We start from the raw sequence: 19,063 nt of genomic DNA, 5'->3' as shown, positions 1-19,063 counted from the left end.
CAGAAGGCTGGTGGTTCAAACCCACCAGCCACTCCTCGGAAGGAAGGTTGGGCAATCCTACTTCCGTAGTGATACTGCCTCGGAAACGCAAGGAGGGGTCGCTATGAGTCGGGGCCGACTGGACGGCACATAACAACAACAACAGCATATTAAATTGATAATATTTTGGCTATAATGGGCTAAATAAAATATATAATTATAATTAATTTCACCTGGTCCTTTTTACTTGGTTAAAGTGGCTTCTAAAAAAAATAAATAAACCAACCAAACTCACTCCCCTCGAGTCGATTAGACTCATAGCAACCCCTCCTTGGGTTTCTGAGGCGGTATCTCTATGGAAGTAGATTGCCCAGCCTTCCTTCTGCGGAGTGGCTGGTGGGTTTGAACCATCAGTCTTCTGATCAGTAGTCAAATGCCTTAGGCACTGAGGCTATTGAAAATACCATGGCTTGCATCGGATGCACCTTGGTCTTCAAAGTGACATCTTTGCTTCCTAACACTTTAAAGAGCTCTTTTGCAGCAGATTTTCATACAACATCTGGTTTCTTGACTGCTGTCTCCATGGGTGTTGACTGTGGATCTAAATTAAATGAAACCCTTGACAACTTCAGTCTTTCCTCTGTTTATCATGATGTTGCTTATTGATCCAGTTGTGAGGTTTTTCATTTTCTTTGTGTTGAAGTATGATTCATACCAAAGACTATAGTCTTTGGTCTTCATTAGTGAGTGCCTCAAGTCATCTTCATTTTCAGCAAGGAAGATTGTGTCATGTGCATATTGCAGGTTATTATTGGTTCTTCCTCCAACCCATATGCCTCATTCTTCTCAGATTATTTGCTCAGCATACAGATTGAATAAGTATGGTGAAAGGATATATCCTTGATTTGCACCCTTCCTGAATTTAAATCATGCAGTATCCCCTTGATCAGTTTGAATGACAGTCTCTTGGTCTATGTACCGGTTCTTCAAGAGCACAATTAAGTGTTCTAGATTTTCCATTCTTTGCAATGTTATCTACCTATAATTTGTTATGATCCAGACAGTCAAATGCCTTTACATAGTCAATAAAACACAAGTAGATATCTTTCTGGTATTCTTTGCTTTCAGCCAAGATCCATCTGACATCAGCAATGATATCCCTTGTTGCATGTCCTCTTCTGAATGCAGCTTGCATTTCTGAAAGTCCCCTGTGAGTATACTGCTACAACTGTTTTTGAATTATTTTCAGCAAGATTTTACTTGCGTGTGATATTAATGATACTGTTCAATAATTTACACATCCTGTTGGATCACCTTTCTTTGAAATGGGCACAGATATAGATCTCTTCCAGTCATGTGGCCAGGTAGCTGTTTTCCAGATTTCTTGGCACAAATGAGCACAAATGTCCCCAGCCTTGCATCTGTTTGTTGAAATATCTCAATGGGTATTCCATCGATTCTTAGAGCCTTGTTTTTTTGCCAATTCCTGTGGTGCAGCTTTGACTACTTCCTTCAATACCATTGGTTCGTGATCATATGCTATCACCTGAAATAGTTGGACATCGACCGATTTTTTTTGGTACAATGACTCTGTGTATTCCTTCTATCTTTTTTGATGCTTCCTACATTGTTCAGCATTTTTCCCATAGAATCCTTCAGTCTTGCAACTTGAGGCTTGAATTTTTTCTTCAATTCTTCCAGCTTGAGAAATGCCAAGCATGTTCTTCCCTTTTATGATACTTTATGTTGTCTTCTCGAGTCACCCTTTGAAATCTTCTGTTCAGTTATTTTATTTCAGTATTTCTTCCATTTGCTTTAGGTACTCTGCATTCAAGAGCAAGTTTCAGAGTCTCTTCTTATATCCATTTTGTTTTTTTTCTTCCTTTCCTATCTTTTTAATTAACATGTTCTTTCTTCATGTATGATGTTCTTGATGTCATCCCATAACTCATCTGGTCTTTAGTCATTGGTATTGAGTGCTTCAAAACTGTTCTTCAGTGGTCTGATAGAGCCTGATGGAACCACTGAGACTGTGGCCCCTAGCTCCCCTTCAGGTCTAGAATTGAACCCACACCTGTGACTTCCAGCCAAACAAAAGACAGGCATAGAAGGTGAACATTTACAGTAGGTAGATACACTCCTTGGAGAGAACAATCATGGGAAAATAGAAGGGCTGTCTGCACAGGGACATAGCTCACAGGGCAGGAGTGCATGGAGGGAAGGACACAGGGAAGAGGTAACTATGGGGAAGAAGTGGGAGGGGAGCTGTTCCATTGTGGGAAATTGTAGTCAATGTCATGAGACAAAGTGTATGTGAGCTGCTATATGGAAAGTGAATTTGCTCTGTAAACTTTCACCCAAATCACAATTAAAAAAAAAAAGGGGGGGGGGGAAACCTGTTCTTCAGATGTTCTCTAAATTCGGGTGGGATATAATCAAGGTCATATTTTGGCTCTTGTAGACTTATTATAATTTTCTTTAACTTCAACTTGAACTCGCATGTAAGCAATTGACTGTTCCATAGCCAACTCCTGGCCTTGTTTTGACTGAAGATATTGAGCTTCTCCATCACATCTTTACAGAGATGTAGTCGATCTGATTTCTGTGTATTCTTTCTGGTGAGGTCCATATGTATAGTCACCATTTATGTTGTTGAAAAGAGGTATTTGCAATGAATAAGTCATTGGTCTTGCAAAATTTTATAATATGATCTCCGTCATCATTTCTGTCACCAAGGCTATATTTTCCAACTACCAACGATTCTTCTCTGTTTCCAACTTTTGCATTCCATTCACCAGTAATTATCACTACATCTGGATTGAATGTTTGGTCAAGTTTCAGACTGTAGAAATTGGTAAATATCTTCAATGTCTTCATCTTTGACTTTAGTAGTTGGTGGGAAATTTGAATGACAGACATGTTCACTGGTCTTCCTTGTAGACATATAGATACTATCCTATCACTGGGAGCATTGTACTTCAGGACTGATCTTGAGATGTTCTTTTTCATGATGAATGCAGTGCCATTCCTCTTCAGTTTGTCATTCCTGGCATAGTAGATCATATGATTGTCTGATTCAAAATGGCCAATACTAGTCCATTTCAGCTCACTAACACCTAGGATATTGATCTTTATCCATTCTGTTTCATTTTGACAACTTCCAATTTTCCTATCATACTTTGTACATCCCATGTTCCATTTATTAATGCATGTTTGCAGCTATTTCTTCCCATTTTGAGTTAACCCCCATCAGCAAATGAAGATCCCAGAAGCTTTACTCCATCCATGTCATTAAGGTCAACTCTACTTTGGGAGTGGGCAGCTCTTGCCCAGTCATATTTTGAGTGCCTTCCAACCTGAGGGGCTCATCTTCAGGCACTATGTAAGGCAATCTTTTTGTGCTGTTCATAAAGTTTTCCAGTAATATATCAGACAGTGTTCCACTCTATTGCAAAATTAAGCATTGCTTTCTCATTGACCACTTTCTTCAACGGGCTTCATTCTCTCCACTTCTCCTGCGTCACACACTACTATTTATTAGTCTCTTTTATTGGTTCCTCCTCTCTGTGTAATGTCGGAGTACCCCAGGGCTCAGTCATTTCACATCTTCACCTTCTACGCTGGCTTACCTGTGACCTCACATAATTTGACTTTAATATACAGCAAACAACAACAACAACAACAATAGTCTATACCTCTAGCAAATGTTTCTCACCATCCTGGACCTCCCCTCTAAACTCTGGACCCAATATAAAACCTACTGCCATCGAGTTGATTCTAATTTATAGTGACCCTGCAGGATAGAGTGAAAATGCCCCATAGGGTTTCCTAGGCTGGAAACTTTACAGAAGCAGATTGACACATATTTCTCATGTACAGCAGTTAGTGGGTTCGAACTACCAACCTTTTGGTTAGCAGCTGAGCAGTTAACCACTGTGCCACCAGGGCTCCCCTAGATCCAAATTAGCCTACTCAGTATATCCATTCAGATGTCCAGTCGATGAGTCAAACTTAAATTCCACACAGGGCCCTTGGTATCCATTCTACTCTATCTTACTCTTCTAGTTGCTCTGACCAAAATGATTGGAATCATCTTTTATTCCTTTCTCACACCTCACATCTAGTCCATCAGCAAATCCCATCAGCTCTGTCTTTAAAATAAATCTAGAATCTGACTATTTTTCACCACCTTCAACACTACCATCCTGGCCTAAACCTCCATCATCTCCCACTGGATTATTGTAGCACCCCACTTAAGGTCTTATCTCACTGCAGTCTGTCTCCCTGCAACAACCAGTGTGATTCTTTTATAACTTTAGTAAAATCATGTCATCCTCTTGCTGAAAATTCTCCATAGCTTCCATTCCAGAGCATGCCCAATAGGATCCCCCACTTCCTTCTGACTTCACCTCCCTCTATGCCTGCCCCCTTTACCTCCTTTGCTCCAGCCACAATGGCCTCCTTGTTGTCCTTCTAACACACTAAGCATGCTGCTCCCTCAGAGCCTCTGCATTCTGTCTGGAGCAGGCTCCCTGCAGGTAGCTACATGGCTCATTCCTTCACTCTTTAGATCTCTGCTCAAATAACACCTAAGGAAAGAGTTCCTTCCCCAGCCTCCCAGCCTTGTCACTCCAGATCCCCCTTCACTCTTCAGTTTTCTCCTTGGCACTTACTACTCCAACATGCAATATATATATATACATACATATATACACACACACACATTAGAAATTATATATTTATAATATAAATATGTATAAATATAATATTTTATAAGATGTATACTTATATGAATATGGAGGCCCTGGGTGGCACAAATGGTTAAGTTCTTGTCTATTAACTGGCAGCTTGGTGGTTTGAATCCACTGAGAGGTACCTCAAAGAAAGACCTAGCAATCTGTTTCCTAAATATCATAGCCATTGGAAACCCTATGGAGCACAGTTCTACTCTGATACACATGGAGTTGCCATGAATCAGAGTCAACTCGACAGCAACTGGCTTGTTTTATTTTTTTTGTTTATTTGTTATATATAAATACATTTTATTTATTTCATCTTTATGTTTATTTATTTATTTATTTTCCCACAGCACCACATTGATCTAGTGTATTTTATTTATCTTTAGATACAAAAATGTGTATATGTGTATGTATATTTAGTGATCATTTGGTTTATTGTCTGTCTCCCCAGCCTGATTATAAACTTCCTAAGGGTAAAGACTTGGACCATTTTGGTCACTGCTAGTCCCAGTGTCTAAGACAAGTTCCTGGCACAGAGTAGGTATTCATGTTTGTTGAAGGCATAAATATACAAGCACAGACGCAAAGAATCTGAGCTGAAATGTCCATGTCTCAGTTACATGCCTTAACATGTAGTTCTAATCCCTCTTAAAATATATTCATTTAGGCAGTCATTCATTCACTTGTTCAGCATATGTCTCTTGAACATCTGTAACATGCCAGGCACAAAGTAGATTCTATGGGATCATTTATTTGTGCCCAGTACAATCAAAGCAAGAGGGGTGTTAGGGAGGAAGGGAGCAGACAGAGCAAGAGAGTATTTGAGTCATGGCTTCTGTGGGCGGGGGAGCTAGGATTCTATGGAAAGTGTAAGGGACACTACAAGGAGACAGGGACACTGGTGGCAAACTTGATCAGCTTTACGATTTTGTCAAGGGTCTGCCTGTTGCCTTGCTCCTAGCTCTCTGGCATATGGCTCCACCCTTGGTATGAGTGATACCTTCACTAAAGGAACATCACACTTATAATCATCCAAGGGCTCTCCCTTGTACACACCTGGGCTGGAGAGTCTTGCAGTCTCTGGTATCCGAGGCTTCACTCAAAGAATTCAGAGCCCAACTGGGTGGCGAACCACTGTTCTGACAGCTCCTTCTCTCTTTCTTCTCTTCTAGGCTTTTTAGTGCAATTTTAGAACAGGCAACCAAAGCAGACGGGCCAAATGTTCTAGGAGGAAAAGGGGCCGGATTTGATGTGAAGGCACTGAGGGCTTTCAGAGTGCTGCGCCCCTTGCGGCTGGTATCTGGAGTCCCGAGTAAGTAAAGCCATTATTCTTGTTTAAAATAATATCTTATCACTGCCTCTGCTTTCTTTCGATGAGTCGCTAAGAGCACTTTTCAGAGGAGCCTGATTTCATATAAATGGAGATTTCAAATGAGTTCCTTTGCCTTAAAGAACCCAACTCTGATGTGAGTTAAGCATCAAAATGTTAAACAATGTTAAAACACACTGTGGTCCCAGCTTCTGTAAACCTCTGGAAAAAATTCTCAACAGTCACACAGCCAAATGAAAGCAGTCTGCATGGAGAAAACAAGTCATCAGCCAGATGAGCAATCCCCACAGGGCTCTGGGCCTGCAGTTTACATCTATTTGTATCAGAGAAGCCAGGGGAGCAGAGTTGGCTCATCTCTGAGGCCAGCAGAGTATTTTAGCCAATAGGATTATCTCTACCATCTATATTTTTCCAAAATATAATCAGAAAAGCATCAGTGGATGTTCTGAAAGTTCTATTTTGTTCCTTCTCCCAGTCCTCTCTTCCTAATATGCCATGTGGAGTATCCCAGGTCTTAGAAACTCTGTTTATGGACTCACCACCTGTCATTGTGAGAATTGGCTGTACCCAAGGAGTAGAAGGTGCTCAGTTCTCTGAATCAGGCAGAAAGGCTTCAATTACATAGACATCTCCCCTTCACTACTCCTGCAGAAGCCTGTTCTATTATGAATGAACACAGGTACTTCAGGCATCCAGCATGGGCCCAAACAGATCGCAGCCCAGGAGCTCCTGGGGGCCAAGTCAGTGTTTGGAGAACACCTTCTCCCAGTCCTCCTTATTCCATTTTTGGTATCTGACAATAATTCTGGACTTTCTTTGCTGAAGACTCATACTCTTAGGTCAGCTCCATTGGCTCTCTGGGGTCCAGGGCATAAGAGATAAATACCTATGACTGGGCTAGAACCAGACTTGCTTAGAGATGGAGTCACAAACACACACACACACACACACACACACACACACTCACACACTCACACTCACTCACTCAGTCACTCACTCACTGCCATTGAGTCAGGAAAAGAAAGAGGTCCTCAGAATGCACAGCCCTTACTACCTGCACCCTGCACTGGACACTTGGGTCACAGAGGTGCTACATAATGGTATCACTTAGAGTCATGAAACCAAGTGTGAGGGGCTTTGTGTTAACTTGTTGGTTCCTTTTTGTACATAGTAATTGAGACAGAACAATGAAAAGACTTTCCCAGAGTAACTTAGTTAACTAGCACCAGAGCCAGGACTAGAACCAGGTCCCCTGACTTTCAGACCAACTCTCTTTCCTACCTTACCGTACTCCCTTTCTGGAAGAATTGAATGGTTATACAACTTTTGATTGTTTCAGTTGCATTAAAAGCTCCTTGAAGGGCAGAACCATGGTTTATATTATCTCTGATCCATCAGTGTCTTGACAGTCTGTGCACATGGTAGGAGGATATACTAAATAAATGTGGGCAGGAGTTTGATTGTTTTCTTTGCAGTAGGGACTGCTATGCAAAGTTTGTGTCTCCTCAAAAATCTTGAAAGGGAGCAAAGAGCTAAACCACACCTGTAAATTGAAGCAGACATTCTCTACTTGGCCTTAACTATTTTGGGGCACCTACGGAACAGTTCTAAAGGAACCCTAGTGGAGCAGTTAGCACTCTGCTGCTAACCAAAAGATCAGGAGTTCAAACCCACCAGCCACTCCATGGTAGAAAGATGTGGCAGTCTGTATCCGTAAAGATTACATTTTGAAAACCCTTCAGGGCAGTTCTGCCCTATCCTCTTGGATCGTATAATATAGAATCAACTCAAGGGCAACAGGTTTGGGTTTTTTCAGATGGAGCAGTTCTACTCTGTCACATAAGGTCCCTATGAGCTGGAGTCAACTTGACTGCACACACAACAGGGATAGAAACCAATATATGATGACTAAGACCCAGTTCTCCTTTTGTGAAGCATAAATTGTCAGAGTTTTCTTACCAACCAGAATTCAGAAGCTCAAAATCAGTTGGAAAGAAGGTCAAGAGGAACTTTGAACCTGACTTTAAGGAGTTTATGATGGTACAGCCAATGTGTCCGTGATAGTAACTACAAATTACAAGCTTCAGCCAACAAAATTACAATGGACATGAAAAATCTTACCTACTATGTATGTATGTATTGTTATTTGTTGTTTCTGACAAGTTGGCTTCGACTTATGGTGACCATATGTGTAACACAATGGTTTGGTTGATATAGTCTACAAAAGTGTCAGTTTTCACAGCATTGTGCAGAGCATTAGGGCATATCATGAAGAAGAAAAGTAGTTTCATTTGAGGAATTTAGTGGTCTAATAATAGTGTGTACTAGTTGACTTTTGTTATAGGAACAAACAATACCAAACTGTCAGGTGACTTAAAGTTACAAACATTTATACTTGGCTCAGGTTACATAAGGATGGCACATCAGCTGCAGCTCTGCTGTCCTCATCTGGGTTCTGGGCTTCACAAATCTATGTTCCATCTCAGTCCAGAGCCCAGGTTGAAGGAGGAGCCATCATGTGGGCCATGCTGTTCTTTGGCAAAGGGCAAAGCTCAAAAAGGGAGTGTATAGCTAAACCATACAAACATAGTTAAAGTTCATGCTCAAGTGTGACTTATATCACCTCTGTTCATATCCATTGGCAAAAGCAAGTCACATGGCTAAACTCCAAGTTGATGAGCATAGAAGTATACTGTACCTACAGAGAATCTTGGACAAATAGTTATGAACAAATAGTAAAAATTACCACAAAGAGGCTGGGAAGATTATTAGCAACAGAAATAATTATAGTAATTACTCTAGTGCAGAGATTCTTCAGAGATGCATGTAGTTCAGAGCCACTGATACTTTAGTGCATTAAAAGTGAGAATTAGATTAGATAGAATAGGTAGGGGTACATTTGGAAGACATCATGCTTGGTTAAGTAGAGGGTCAGCAAAAAAGAAGACCCTCAATGAGGTAAATTGACACAGTAGCTGCAACAGTGGGCTCAAACATAACCAAGCACTGTAAGGATGATGCAGGACCAGGCAGTGTTTCATTCTGTTGTACATAAGGTCACTGTGAGGTGGAAATGGTTCATTGGCACCTAATAACAAAGACAGTATTGTCTTCATTATAGAGATTAACTATAGAGATTATAGTCCTTAGAATTCTCTCATAGGATGAGTGCATGATTTAGCATGTCCTCCAATACAAGGCCCTGATATTACCTGCCATGCAATTCAGGAAGGTGTTTTTGTCATTAAAGATTATGGTACTAGATGGTTCTACAGTTGTGGGCAATATTATAGGTAGCTCTTTGTGTATTCATCGGGCCTACAACTCTTTCTTCTTTTCTGATGCCTCTTCTTGGGGCCTAAAGAAAAGGCTTATTTACCCTTTCTCACTGGAATAGTGTCTACACAGCCTTTTGAAGTAGAGAAGTATGTAGACCATGGTGAATAAATGCACTAGTTTGGTTGATATAGTCTAGAAAAATGTCAGCTGTATCTCCTACAAATATAAAAGTGGACAGATGCCTCTTCCTTGCATTTCTTATAGCCCTAGGTTGTCCTTTTGTGTTTCAGCAAAATTCCTCAAGAGAGTTGCTTCTGCATGTGATCTCCAATTCTTATCCTTCCATTCTCTACTGAGCCCATTCCAACCAGATGTCCCCACCGCCACCACCACTGCACCAGAACATAGAACATCTCTTCATCATCAGTAGTTCCCGTGTTACTGAATCCAATGGTTACTTCTCTTAATTTGAATATTTTGCTTATTCAGTCTAGAGCATTCAATAGAGCTGATTATCCCTTCTCTTTGAATCACTATTGTCATTTGGCTTCTGAGACAGTGTTCTTTCTTAGTTCTGCCATTACTTTACTTTCTTTTCCTTCTCAGTGTCCTTTACTGATTCCCTCTCATCTTCTCATCCAGAGCTCAATCCTTGGACTTCTCTATCTGCATTCATGCCCTGGTTATCTTGTTCAGTTTTGTGACATTAAATGTCATCTATATATCATGTAATAATTACCAACGGTATGTCAACAGCCTAAACTCCAGATTTGTATACCTAACTGCCTACTCCATTCCTTTAATCAGATATTTTGCAAGTATCTTGAACTTACCACATCCATAACAGAACTGCCAATCTTCCCAAAATCTTTCCCATCTCAGTCAATGTTAACTTCATCCTTCTAACTGCCCAGACCAAAAGTGTTTGACTTACTTCTTTCTCTCACCTTTTGCATGCCATCTACCAGAAACTCCCATTAGCTACACCTTCAAAATATATCCAGAATTCGCTGATTTCTTACCACTTGGACATTCTCCTTCTTGCCTGCCACCAATATCTCTCACCTGGGTTGTTGCAATGAGCTACTAACAGTATTTTCTGCTTTCACCCCTGTCCATTTCCACAGCCTAGTCTTAAAACAGCAGCCAGAATGGCTCTCTTCAAATGTAAGTGTGATCCTGTCACTGCCCTGTTTAGAATGCTTCAAAACTTCCCCAACACACTCAGAGTGAGAACCAAGATCATTTGGCCAAACAAGATCATCCTACAAGGCCCTCATGATTCCCTCCCACCCCCACCCATCTCCTTCTACCTCTCCCTCTCTCCTCACTGGGTTCCATGGCCTCCCTGCTATTCCTCCAACATTCCAAGCTCATTGCAGAGCCTTTGCACTTGCTCCTCCTGTCTGGGACATTCCTTACCCAGCAATCTACATGGCTTGCCTGCTTACCTTCAGCCACCCTCATGTTCCCTAGCCCCTTCCCTGCTTCGTTTTTCCCATACTGCTTTTCACCATCTGCCCTACTATATATTTGTTTGTATGTTCATTACACCTCACCTCACTAGAATGTAACCCCCTCAGGGCAACAATTCCTTGTTTTGTTCACTGCTGTATCCTCAGTACCTATAACCATGCCACATAAAATCTTGTAGAATGAATGGATATCATTACACAGGTAGATCTATCCCTTCATGGTTGAGTGGCAGTGCTATACCTTGCAGTTCCTAAGAACTAAAGAACTCAGCAAAATGACTTCTAATACCAAAAGACCTTCCATTCATAATGTGCCTCCTTTAGTGTTTCCAAAGTGTTTTTACTTCTGTCTTACTTGATCCTCACGACTATTCTGTGATATGTATTTCTTATACATTTCTTCTAACAAATAGGTTAACTGGGTGGTTTGTGAGGTCTGCAGCTCTAAGCTAAGAGTGTTAGGGGCCCATGAAGTTGCTGTTGTTTTTTGAATGTCCATATATTTTTAAATTCCATTGGAGTCTTATATTCCAGTATTATGGAGGGAAAGAGCTGATTCTGAGAGTACAAATTCATGAGTCATTGATTCATTTTTTCAACAAAATGTCTGAGTACCTACATTTTGCAAGTAACTTTGCTAGCCATTGTGGCAGATACAGAGATGAGTCAGAAGCGAAGTATGTTTCAAGCTAAGAGCTTGAAGTATAGTAGAAGAAGGAAAATGTGCATAAAAACTATGTTATACGAGAAAAATTGGAGAGAACCAGAAAATGAAGTTTAGATGTGATGTGATAAGTTCCATGGCAAGTATGCTTTGAGGACTTCATACTTTGGGGAGTGAATATAGAGAATCAGGAAAATCTTAGAGGTGGTAGCATTTGGGATGGATCTTAAAGGAGAAACAAGGAAGGCTTTCCAGGGAAATATGAAAAGGAAGAAAGGAGAATGACTGTGGGCCTGAAAATGTTCTCAGTAAGCCTGCAAGATTTAGATGTTGATAACACTGGATATAAAAATATCATATTGACTCTTTCTGTGAAATTCTGTGTAATTGAAAGATTTGGTCATTTTGCTTCATATTCTTCCATAAATAAAGTAAATCAGTTCCCACTATTTGTGAAGCATCTACTTTTCCACAACAGAAGTGCTGTGAAGCTTGCATATTGTACCAAAGGATAAGCCATATGGAACAATAAACATTATACAATACATGTGAACAATAAATATGGAGAGTTGTGATTAAATATTTACAATGTATATAAAAGGAATACATTCGTTCCTTCATGCAACAGCAGCCGAGGGGTCATTTATTCCTTTCTATATAATCCCACATGCTGTCCTGGAGAAGAACTTTCAGGAGTGGAATAAATAAAGGGAAAACAGGTGGAGGTCAGAAAGTGCCTTTCAGACATATGGGGTCTTTTTTAACAACAGCTCAGAGCAGCCCAGGCTTGATAATGATGGAGGTTGCACAGTCGCCTACTTGCAAGACCAGCACCAGTGTTGGAGAATGCCAGCCATTTACTGTGAGCAGTTATTGAGCACTCTCTGTGAGCCAAACACTAAGCTAGGCACTGGTACATAGAGATAAATAGGATACTTTCCCATCTGTCAGAAGGCTTGAATGAATGAAAGCTTTTTGGTGGACATTTGTTTCCTATGCTGTGAGTGTTAATAAGCTTAGCTCTTTCAAGATGCTCCTTTTTCTCAGTAAAAGTGTTATTTCTGGGAGTACACGGACTAGAAAACCACATGTCATTACACAAGAGTTTGTTTCCTAATTGAGAGGTGAGAAGGAGCAGTGAGGATCATATGTGGAAAGGGATCAAACTCTTTCTTCCTAGTCTTCCTTGTTCAGGTTAGAACTGTTTTCTGAAAACAAATCAGCACCCATCAATTGACAAATACCTGTTGGGTAGCTACCGTATGGAAGATCCTGGGAGAGCCTTCTAGCCTAGTGGTTTTGAGCATGAGCTCTTGAATCAGACTGCCTGGCTTCTGCCATTTACTCATGCTATGATTTGGGGAAAGGTCTGTGCCTTAGTTTCCTCATCTGTAAAATGGGACTAACAATAGAACCTACTTCATATGTTGTGGGAAAAACTAAATGAGTTCATCCACACAAAGCACTTAAACAGTGCCTTGCTTATAGTAAGTGCTCAGTGTTAGATGTTGTGTTATGTTCCATCATGTCATGTCACATCACATCTCATGATTGGGCATAGAAATATATGACAAGATCACTATTAAGACAAAACAGACAAACTTTAAAGGAATATTCAAGAGTTGAATAGCAATCTGAGACCAAAAAAATACCAGAGAGGTATGTGTGATGTATGACTTGGACTCAAGAGACAAACTTACCAGGGACTGTGGCATACTGGAAAGGTTTTATGAAGAAGAAAGAATGTGAGATGAGCCTGGAGGTTTATGAAGAGGCATGGATGGAGATAGAAGGATATTTGGGGTGAAAAAAAATCATAGTTGGGGTCACCAACTCAGGCCATCCCAGGCCAGCACGTAGGTCTATGAGTGGGTTCATTTGACTACAGAGAAGGAAGTAGTGAGAACTGAGTGAGAAAAGTCAGCAGAGGACAGATTGGTTGGTCTGAGATGCCATGCCAATAGGCAGTTATCTATGCAGCCACTGCTGTCGCCTCTCTGTTCAAAATAGTCAAAAGACTGCACTGCAAAGAGACAACTACATTTCTTGGAAATCAAGTGAAAAGTGTCAGAAATCATATTGGCTCTTGAGTTCTAAGGAGATTCGTTGGCTTACCCTGGACACACAACTAGCTGGTGGCAGAGTGGGGGTCAGAAGCAGACCAAAGCAGGCCAGTGCTCTCTCCACCCTATACAAGCTCCATTCTGGAGGCCAAGTCTGGGGTATCTGGCTCTCTCCTCAGCACATTGCCAAATGATCTTACATTGCAGGGTAGGAAACACTCATCCGCCCAATGCAGTTTTTCCTCCCAGAATGGGTTCTCCCCTCGTGGGGATCAGTAGCTGTGAAATTGGCTCAACTGAGTAGCAAACACTGCTTGTTAATCAGACCCATTGGGGGCATATTAGAACTACTGAAAACAAATTTTGTGAGTTTTTTTCACACTTTGATGGTTCAAAAGCAGTCATGCCATCCCACCTTAAATTTATTCTTCAGGAAGTTGAGCCACAGTGGATTTACATCACCATAATGCTCCCAGGAAAGTGTTTCATGGTTCAGGAGAATGGCTGCACTGTGCTAGAAAAGAAGAGGGCTTGGCACCAGAATTGGCCCCAGGAAACATCTCATAGCCCTCACTTGTGTTCAAGGACACCTACCTCATCATTCCAGATTTGATGAGGGAAAGCCTGTCTAGAGCTGATACTTGCACATCATGTAACTCAGCCCTTGAAATTAACATATTTTGGGAACTGAATCCCAGGGAGGGTCCCCAAGGCAGATCAGAAGCTGAAGCCCAAATTGCTTTCCTACCTACCCCCAGCTTTTTCCACTGTTTTTTTTTTTTTTTTTTTGGTTGTTGTTGTTGTTCCTGGAATATCACTTTAATACTGGTTAATGTGATTCAACTACCTAAAGTGCCACCAGTCAGACACAGTGGATGGATTATGAGCCTTATATGGTCAAAAGACCGGACTCTAGTCCTACCTTCTAGTAATTACCTTGGTGACCTTTGACCTCTGTTCTGTATCCAAGAACGACCTGGACTGAATGGCCTCTATGTCTCTTCCTCCTCTCAAGTTCTCAACTTCTGTACCATCTGACACCCCTTACTCTTTGCATTTCTTCTTGCCTCTCCATCCCTTACTCTTTGTCTGCTTCCATTTCATTGGACTTGACCTCCTTCTCCCTGACTTTGTATTTTGCTTCCTCCTACCTTCCTTCCCTTTTGTCCTTAAGGGACATTTCAAGTCCTAAGGCCCTAAACCAAAATGAAGAAACTACTAGGAGCTCTGGTGGCATAGTGCCTAAGGCACTTGACTGCTAACTAGAAGGCTGGCAGTTCAAACCCCCCAGCCACTCCTCAGAAAGAAGGTTGGGCAATCTACTTCTGTAGTGATACTGCCTCAGAAACCCAAGGAGGGGTCACTATGAGTCAGGGCTGACTTGACGGCACACAACAATACCAACAACAACGAGGAGCTCTGGTGGCATAGTGCCTAAGGCACTTGACTGCTAACCAGAAGGCTGGCAGTTCAAACTCACTAGCCACTCCTCAGAAGGAAGCTTGGGCGATCTACTTCTGCAGTGATACTGCCTTGGAAACCCAAAAGGGGGTCGCTATGATTCAGGGCCAACTCGACAGCATGTAACAACAACACTAACAAGGCTACTTACAAGGACAGGGACACGTGTAGAGGACCATCCATAATTTCATCCCTCACTGTACCTGTAGGGCCAAAGGTCTCCTGGTCCCACTTCCCACCCCATTCTGAAGTCCTTTCTGCAACATCTTCTAGGCCCCTTTCTCTGCTGCTTACTTCACTGAAACCAAACAAACCCAGTTGCTATCAAATCAGCCGACTCATGGTGGCCCCATGTGTGTCAGAGTATAATAGTGCTCCATTGTGTTTTTAATGACTGATTTTTCAGTAGAACACCAGGCCCTTCTTCCAGAGTGCCTCTGGGTGGACCCCAACTTCTAACCATTCGGTTAGGAGCTGAGTATGTTAAATGTTTACACCACCAGAGATTCCTTCACTGTAACTGGAAGTAATAAAAACATTGTCTAGTACATGCTTCTTACTGCTGTCTCCCTGAATAAGAATGCCTGAGTGGGAAGGGACTTTAGATATCTAATCGAACCAAATGTCCCATTCTGAGGTAGGAATATGGCAGCCAAAAAAGTTAAATGGCTTTCTCAAGGTCAAACTGCTACCTGGTCACAGGCAAGGTTCTTGGTTCCTACCCTGTCAGAAAGGAAGACACTGGTGGCAATCATGATAGTACCTTCTTTTTTGGTATAGCCTCTTAAAGCTTACAGAGTTCCATCACACACGTTTGTTCACTGGATCCTTCCAAACACCCCATGAGGGAAGCAAGCACAAGGGAACATCAGCCTCCCTCCCACCCTTCCACCCAAGGCAGCCCATAGGTTTGTGCTCACTAAGGCAGAGCAGAGTCCTCTGGAGGACAACTATAAACAGCATGACCTCTGCACATTCCAAACAGGTTCGCTTCCCCAGGGAAAAGTCAATCCATGGGTCTCAGCTGACCTGCTTTGCTATGGGGAGTCTGAAGTCAGCTCTTTGATATTAGCATGACTTGCCTATAAGAAACACATTGAAATTTAGAATAGGGACACCTACACCTGGTCCCAATTCCCAACACCTTTCATGTTTACGAAAACTACCAATTAATGCTCACCTTACTCATGTTGCCTGGGGTGACTCCTGCTCTTCCACCACAGGGGCCCAAGGGTCCTAGTTTTCCCTCTACCCTTTTCCCTCCTCTTCTTAGGCAGTGCTGCCCTTTTCCCCCTCCCCTCTAGGTCCTTCTGAAGGGACCCCTAGACTGGGAGACAGGAGCACAGGTTACAGTCCTGGTTCTGCCACCTGCCTCACTGTTTCCTCACTTTGTGCTTTGCCTCAGTTTCTTCATCTACAAAGTTAGGTATACTATGAATAAAGAGGAGATTTTTACCTGTAAAGCCACATGAATTCCCGACAACAAAGACCCTTTTAAGTCTGCCCCTTGAAAAGAGAATTCATGGATTCTGATGGGCCACAACACCAGGTAGTAACAAATGCAGCAAAATAAGTTAATTTAAACAATAAGGATATTTCCAGAGTTCCAGTCTCTGCTGTCACAGGGTTTTACTGGGAGGTTATTGAATATCAGTAACAGTATGTGACTAAACTGAGAAGACATCTATTATTTGGTGTTCAAGATACAGCAGCTTAAAAAGTATTAATGACAGAGAATGTGTCCACTCACACAATAAAGTCTCATATTTACTAAAGTGCACAGACATTCCCCCAATGATGAAAATGTCCCCTTTAGATTTGGGAACATAATGTAGGCGGTGATAAACGTTAGGGTTACCACCAACTAAAAGCACTATTTGGCATCAGTATGAGGCTTTCAGATTCAAAGAGCTTTATTGGCTGATTAATCGCCCCAGTGGTCCAGGAAGGCAGGGACATTATCCTTAATTTATAGATAGGCAAATACAGCCCCAAGTGCTTCTCTCAGAGTAATGAACTGAGATGGGTTCAGACTACTTTCCAGGCAGAGAATAACTTCCTCCAGGACTCAGGCTCTGTTGTTTGGAGGAGAGCACGGCTTTTCCTAACAGAATGTAATCACTTTGCTTCCTGTGCTGCTGGCTGCCCCAATTGGCTTTAGAGATTAAGGACAGTTGATAGTTCAGGTGTTGTTTTATGTATGCTTTTATTATGTTTATTATGTTTTATGAGCCCCTTTAGCCACAAGGACTAATGAGAAAGATGGTATTACTGCCACCTGAGGGACTAGTGATAAAGTGGGAGGCACTCTGAGCCTGCAGGTGAGAAGACCAGGAGCCTAAGTCTGGCTAGCTATGTGACCTTGCCCTTTAACCTCTGACCCTCAGTTTCCTCATCTGTGAAATGAGAGAGTTATACTATATTAGCCCTAAAGTTTCCTTTGAGCATTATCAGCCTATGCTTCAATGACAGAGACCAGCAGTGACCTGAGAATTTCTTTTCTAATCACCAATTCTAGAGCTGGTGGTGTCATTGATGGGGTGTAACCTTTGGAAAATCACTTCACTTCTCTCTGACCGCCAATGCAGTGGCCATCAGGTAGTCCAGAGGTGGAAGGACATGTCATACAATGAATGAATAGATATTTACTAAAAACTGACCCTGTGTCCAGCACCATGACTGGTACTACAGCCACCACTAAAGAATGGTAGGCTTCTTAAACTCAGGAAGCTCCATGATTAATTCTCCTTTGTGCCTAGCCCATCCCTGGAGATCTCCATACATGAAATAATAACAGCCAGCAGCAAGGTGACTGTAACCTAATTTAAAATAATGGCAATAATAAAGGCCACTTAGGCTTACAAGTGGCCCGTTCTTTATAAATGCTAGAAAGAAAAATGAGGGGAGAATAAAATGAAGATACAGTGGAAGTTAGTGTCCCATGAAGCGATCAATATGCAGTACGTGAGCCCTGTGTACCTGTTATCCTTGGTTCAGTCCCTCATGCCGATTAAGAGCATTAATGGGTATTACAGACATAGGCAACAGAGTCCCACCGTAAAAACGGCAAGGAGGCCCCATGTTCTGACCTCCTTTAATCCCACAAGCGGAAGAAAGGATTACCAGCCGTAACCCAAGGCCTATTACTGCAAGGCCAGACATGCTGCCTCCCTCCAGCCCTTTCTCCAATCGTTCCTCCCAAAGTACCCACCACCTCTCTCCTGGGTTCGATAATTCGCTGCAGTGGCCACACAGAACTCACAGATTACAGGGTTTATTAGGGAAGCACCAGGCTACAATTCTAGTTCAGGAAAAATGCTCAGTTTCTCTCCCAGCCCACCGTCTCTAAACCAAGTCTCTCACAGTCTCTTTCCCAGCAGTGCTGGTCCCTCGGTGTCTCACTCAGCAATGTGTGTCTCTTGTGCCTCTTTCCCAGCAGCACATGTCTCTTCCTGGGGTGCATGTCTCTTTCTGCAGCATGTCTTCCTCAACCAGCAGTCAGAGAGAGAGTTCTGCCCCCAGGAGGTCTCCTTTTGAGTCCGGCAGGGTGGTCAAACTAGCCAATCATAGCATCAGAACTCTAAGCACCTGAGAGAGAGTGGACATTGTTTTGTGCCACTCCCAACAGAAATGGTCCAGGTGGACAACTTCAGCAATCAGGAGCTCCTCAGTTGCTCATAGAAAATCCCACCTTGGAGTTTACAAAGACTTATGGGTAGAAAAGCCATACTAAGTAATTTACTACACCACACCCACTATCTAGGTTCAAATTCCCAGGACCACTGTTTATTAGCTATAGGACTTTAGGTGGTCACTTATCTGCCCTGTGCCTCAGCTTCCTGATCTATAAAATGGGGATTGAAATTTCATCATCCTTATGGAGGAGTTGTGAGGATTATGTGAGTAAATGCTTGTAAAACATTTAGAATTATGCCCAACATAGGGTAAACATTCAACAAATGTTATTAGTATTCCTATAGGTGCCTAAGATATTTGACTGGTAGCCAGAAGGCTAGAGGTTCAAATCCACCAGTCACTCCTCAGAAAGAAGATTGGGCAATCTACTTCCATAG

General features: G+C 42.0%; 1 protein-coding gene across 1 annotated transcript in view; it reads left to right on the top strand.

Moving 5' to 3' along the window:
• CACNA1C (calcium voltage-gated channel subunit alpha1 C) overlaps positions 1 to 19,063 on the top strand; it is an 806,686-nt gene that overhangs the window by 484,354 nt on the left and 303,269 nt on the right. The window contains exon 4 of the mRNA XM_007937025.2: positions 5,891 to 6,030. Coding sequence (XP_007935216.1) covers positions 5,891 to 6,030 — 140 coding nt within the window. The remainder of the gene's footprint in view (positions 1 to 5,890; positions 6,031 to 19,063) is intronic.

Source organism: Orycteropus afer, unplaced genomic scaffold, assembly GCF_000298275.1.
Source record: "Orycteropus afer afer isolate SDZICR_OR568_19922 unplaced genomic scaffold, OryAfe1.0 scaffold00040, whole genome shotgun sequence".
Classification (NCBI taxonomy): Eukaryota; Metazoa; Chordata; class Mammalia; order Tubulidentata; family Orycteropodidae; genus Orycteropus; species Orycteropus afer.
This window is presented reverse-complemented; position numbering and strand designations above follow the sequence as displayed.